Below are 4931 nucleotides of genomic sequence, written 5' to 3'. Positions count from 1 at the left end.
TTAGGTAGCAACCAAGGTGACTCTTGATTAGAGATTGAAAAGGGAGATGATATGCTTGGACCTAGCTATGTTCACCATTCTTCTCCCCAGTTTGGTTTTAAAGACTATCCCGGTGGCATCTCTCAATGAGGGAAGAAAAGGAAATGGGGCCTGAAAACAGAACTAGTCTGAGACTTCTTGGAGGGAACCCGTATTTGGGTAACAGTAGTCTTGAAGATTACGGTAGTTGAAAGTTACACTGAATCAGCTGTATCCATCAGATCAGGGCAAAAGCTGGGCTTGGTCTTAGAACTTGTTGCAGAGAGAAGCATGATGACAGCATTTCCAATCCAAATTAACATTGAAATTAAGGAACATCATATCAACACAGAGGCTGCTGCAACCCTGGTATCCATATGAAATGATGCCATCTGGAGAGAAGCAGAGAAAAAGGCAAGTGAGACCCCAGAAGCTCATGTTGCAGACCCATGGGTGTGGGGCCTAGCATATCCTTACTTGCAGTGCTCAGTAAATCTTGCTGAATGAAGCAGTGGATCAAAGCATCAACAAATTAATCAAAGAATGAGGAAAAAATGGCACATTCTGTCAAGAACTCCTGCTCTTGAGTAGGGATGACTCTCTGCCTCCTGGGATTGAGATGCTTGAGGTAGGGCCCCCAGATGGGCTTTCCTAGGAGAGCTCTGGGGGCTCTGAATATGGTGGTTCAATGCACCTCCCCACACAAGAAAGGGCAGAGGGGAGGAATAGAAATTACCATACTCATCCTCCCTCACCCCTCTCCTCCAACTTCTGTCCCCAGTTCCCAAAAACTCTACCATTGTTGAGTCCACTCAGGGGAATTTGAGCAGCCCAATTCCAGTCACCCTCAGGAGCTAAACAGAAGATACTTGCTTCCCCCTTTACAGGTCACCAGCCCAGTTAAGGGCCAGTGGCAGCCCAGTACCAGAACCAGCTGATACGGCTTCACTAGTTTAGGTGAAAAAAGAAAACCAACTCCCTGCCTGAGCAGCTCCTACTCCCGGGGATCCTGAGGGGCCACCGTCCAGCTCCAATAGCCACATGACTTGTCATTGGGGCCTAGGCTCCCAGGAGGTCCCATAGATGGTTCATGCCACCCTCCACCGTGAATACCGACTGCCAGTCCCTACCCTCAGGCAAAGGTCACCCCAGGAGAATTCTCAGGACCCACCTACCTCTATAGACCTTCTTCACAAAGCACTGCTGGCTGCCTGTAGTCTCGCAGAATCTTTCTCCACTTACGCAAACCCCACTGGCATTGACTCGATCACAATGAAAGCATTGCAGAGCTGGAAAGTAAAACCAGCAGAATGAGGTTCTTCTGGACCAGTCTCCCCGCTGGTCAGGGGAGGGAGCACACACTCTGGCCCAGACTCAGGCTGGACAATGATCAGTTCCCACCACCTGCTGTATGTGCTGAAAGCCTGGTGTGATGTCTCTGTGCTTGGCTTATACCTGGGAGGAGGCCCGCATGCCTCTGGGTGCAGGGTCTGTGCCCAGTACAGACAGAATCCCCCTCGACTCCCAGGGATGGACTGTGCTGCCGGAGGAAGAAGGTCAAGGGCTGCACTGCAGCTCACCCGACCCCACTCGCCAACTGATCATCACCCCACCCCAGGGCTGCCCTGTGGCACAACACCAGGGACACCATCCAAAATATATCCCATGTGAACGGCATCTGCAGGGGAACAGCAAGTGAAGTGTTGGAGTCGGTGTAGAATCAGGACAGCCCACCCCCACTCCATCCTCCCTGCAGCACCACGAGGCCCCTCCTCACCCTCCCCCAATCAGGGCTGGCATCCTCCACTCTCCCTTTTCATCCCCAACATAGGGCTGCTTAGGAGAACCATGGGACTCAGTCTAAAAAGGGCTCTGATTGGGGTCAGGAGGGGAGTGAAAGGAAGAGGGGGAAGGAAGATGGGAAATAAGAGAGAAGATCGGAAGGAACAGAATGAAGCAGACAGTGGAAGTTGGAGGAAAGGAGAAGATGGAGGGAGGGAGCTGCAGGCATCACCTACAAATGTTTGCCCTGGGGCTGCAGCTCCTCACTCTTCCACAGCCTTGGGGGGAGCAGCCAGCTCGCCCATGCAGGGATTCAGCAAGCACTGGGCCCCTGCTATGTGCTGGGCACTATTCCAGGGCTTCAGAAAGATGATGAAAGGGAGGATGAAACATACGTTTCACTTATTTACGTAAACACTAAGCAAGAAATTGGGAGAATGACTGACAATAAACACATGAGAAAGATTATTTCAGGTCCCAGTGACTCATGAAGAATGGAAGACTGAGTACACACGACAGAGACAGTGGGTGAGGTGGGGGGCTGTTACTTTAGACAGGGTGCGCCGAAATGTTTGCTGAAGGCTTAATAGACTCGAAGTTTGATGATTTAAAGAAAGAAGTTGATTGTTGAAACAACCCTGAGCAGTTGGGAAACTGGCTGCGGGAAGATACAGGGGCAAGTGCAAAGGGTCTGAGATGGAGTCAGCTTGTTCCGTTCGAGGAACAACAAGGGCACGTGCAGCTGCAGCAGCTGAATCCTGCATCACTGACTGAAGCAGATGCCTGAGCATCCCCTCTCCCAACCCCTCACCTCCACCTCCAGGTGCTGAAGGCTGCTCCTGCAACACCTGCACGTCCACAGGGGGCGGAGGGAGCACACTCCCTTGCACCCAGGGCAAGCTGGAATATTAGAGAGCAGGAGCCCTGGACACATCTCTCTCCAAGCACAGTGGGGGATACTGGTGGCTGATGCTCCAACTTTCTCACCCCTGAGTTGGGGTAGCTTGAGGCCAGCTCTGCCCTGTCCTCAGAATGACCCCGCAGGGTGAATCTCCACTCGCCCACCCTGCTATCTAGCTCGATGACGCATCCTTTATCAGCTTCCTTCTCTTCCTCGTCATTGTCCTTCCTCACTCCCCACGCAGGTTTCTCCTGGGACTACCTTCCAGACTAATGATTTTTACCCATATCTCTCTCTCAAAGTCAGCTTCTGGGGAAGAACAGCCAGGATGATGAATTTCCTTTACATCAAATGAATGTTCTTCTAAATTATTTGGCAAATTTTTTATTCCAAGTCTTCCTGTGCTTATACACAAAAAAGAAAGGCTGACTATTAATAGGCTGATTCCATTTGCTGAAGAACATTGCAAACAAGTGATGCCAATTAATGCAAATGATCATTCCATTTTTCCACGAATCCATGGAATCAAATAAAAGCTGTGTAAATGTATTCTGTAGAAGGCGAAACATCTGACTTTTTGTGAATGATAGAAAATTCAGTTTAAAAAGTCCACATTGAACATAAAATGATTGATTTTTGTGGTGACAGTATAACTGCAAATGCTGGTGGAGCGTAACATTGCAGCAGAAACAAAGTTCTTACTCAACTGAGAATCTATGGAACTAAAATACACTTATAATTAGTTGTAGTGAATAGATAATTCTTAATTGTGTCCCAATTCTGTCCAAACAATTGTGACAGTGTGTGTGTGTGTACATGTATACATATCAGGTATAAATGAATTTATACATAATTATATATATATCTATGTGTGTACATACACACAGGGAGACTGACCATAAAAGTTTTGTGATGAAAGTGGAGTAGAATAAAATATACTATTCAGCAATCTTTCTCCTGCTGATTATTTTAATCAGACTTTGCAGATGGTTAAGCCTTTGAATAGCTATTTTATGGTTCAAAGTCTCCTTCGATGGTATTGAGCATTGGGTGAAAGAGTCCCCTATGTTTTATTCATGTAATAAAGTGTCCGACTCCATTATTTTAATGTTTGGTAGCTGACAGCTCTGAGACTCACCTCCTCTGCCCACATCTGGGCCCCAGGAGCTCCCTCCTTTGCCAGTGGTGGGAGTTTCAAACCACACAAGCCCCTGTCTGCGTGCAGCAACTCTCACCCTGCCTCTCTGCCTAATGAGCACGTGAATCCCAAGCCAGCCTCCTTTCCCTGCTCTCTCACGCCATCTTAAGACTGGACTGGAAGCAAGCCCTCCTCTCTCCAGGTAGCTTCAGTAGGTAAGTAGTAAACTTTTTCATACCCTCTGTGCATGTCAAGTCTTGGCATCGTCAGTCTTGACATCTGAACCAAATTTTGGTGTGGGCCCATTCTGTTTCTACAGGATAACTCCAAATCTCAAAATATTCAACAAATAGAGAACCCAAACACCTCAGCTTTCAAAAGTGTTTAGTTGGAATTATGAAAAACAAATTTACAAGCAGAAAGACATTAAAATGTATCCCTACAAAAGGAAAACTTCCCAGATCAACCATAACCTATTTGGCAATCTCACGTGTTGTGCATTCTGACAAGGCAGGCTGATAGTCAAAGAGAGAGGTGATTCCTGGAAATGTGAACCACCACTCACCCAGGGTCTCCTCAGTCCCACTGCCCTCCCATATGCTCCCCCAGCTCACCTTGCAGGAAGCCCAGCAGCGAGGACAGGATGACCAGTGGCAGCAGGAGGTGCTTATCCATCTCTGGGTTTGTCTTTGGTGCTAAGGATTGGCAGGAGACACGACAGAACTGGAGGTATCAAGAGCCTTTGAGAATCCCAGCCTTATAACCCCAGGCTGGGAGGACCAGCCAATGGCAGCCCAGGCCAAGGGCTGCACTTCCCCAGGGCACAGAGCACACAGAGTGCCTGAAGGAGCCAGGGTCCTGCATTCCTCCCCACACTACTGACCCTGCTCACCTCCACTGGCCCTATCAAGGGAGCTGAGTCATGTGAGAAGAGCTGACTCTTTTCTGTCTCAATTTCAAGATTGTGAAATGGGCGATTAACGCCTGAGTTTGTAGCCTAAGGATTTGAGAAATTCAAGTGAGTTAGTTAATGTGCCACCATTGGAAGAAGGTTGGCTTTTAAGGAAATTCTGAAGTATGGTGTGAATAAAG

The 4931-nt window shown here is 48.3% G+C and overlaps 1 protein-coding gene across 1 annotated transcript; it reads right to left on the bottom strand.

The window, feature by feature from the left end:
* Positions 1-285: 285 nt before the first annotated feature.
* LOC106835963 (protein PIP-1-like) lies at positions 286-4514 on the bottom strand. The gene is made up of 3 exons (XM_014848595.3): positions 4454-4514; positions 1194-1307; positions 286-410 (listed from the first exon to the last, which is right to left on the bottom strand). Exons 1-3 carry the CDS (start codon positions 4512-4514, stop codon positions 286-288), a joined length of 300 nt encoding a protein of 99 aa, XP_014704081.1.
* Positions 4515-4931: the final 417 nt, after the last annotated feature.

Source organism: Equus asinus, chromosome 20, assembly GCF_041296235.1.
Source record: "Equus asinus isolate D_3611 breed Donkey chromosome 20, EquAss-T2T_v2, whole genome shotgun sequence".
NCBI classification, from domain to species: domain Eukaryota; kingdom Metazoa; phylum Chordata; class Mammalia; order Perissodactyla; family Equidae; genus Equus; species Equus asinus.
The sequence above is the reverse complement of the archived record's forward strand: the minus strand, read 5'-3'. Positions and strand labels throughout refer to the sequence as shown.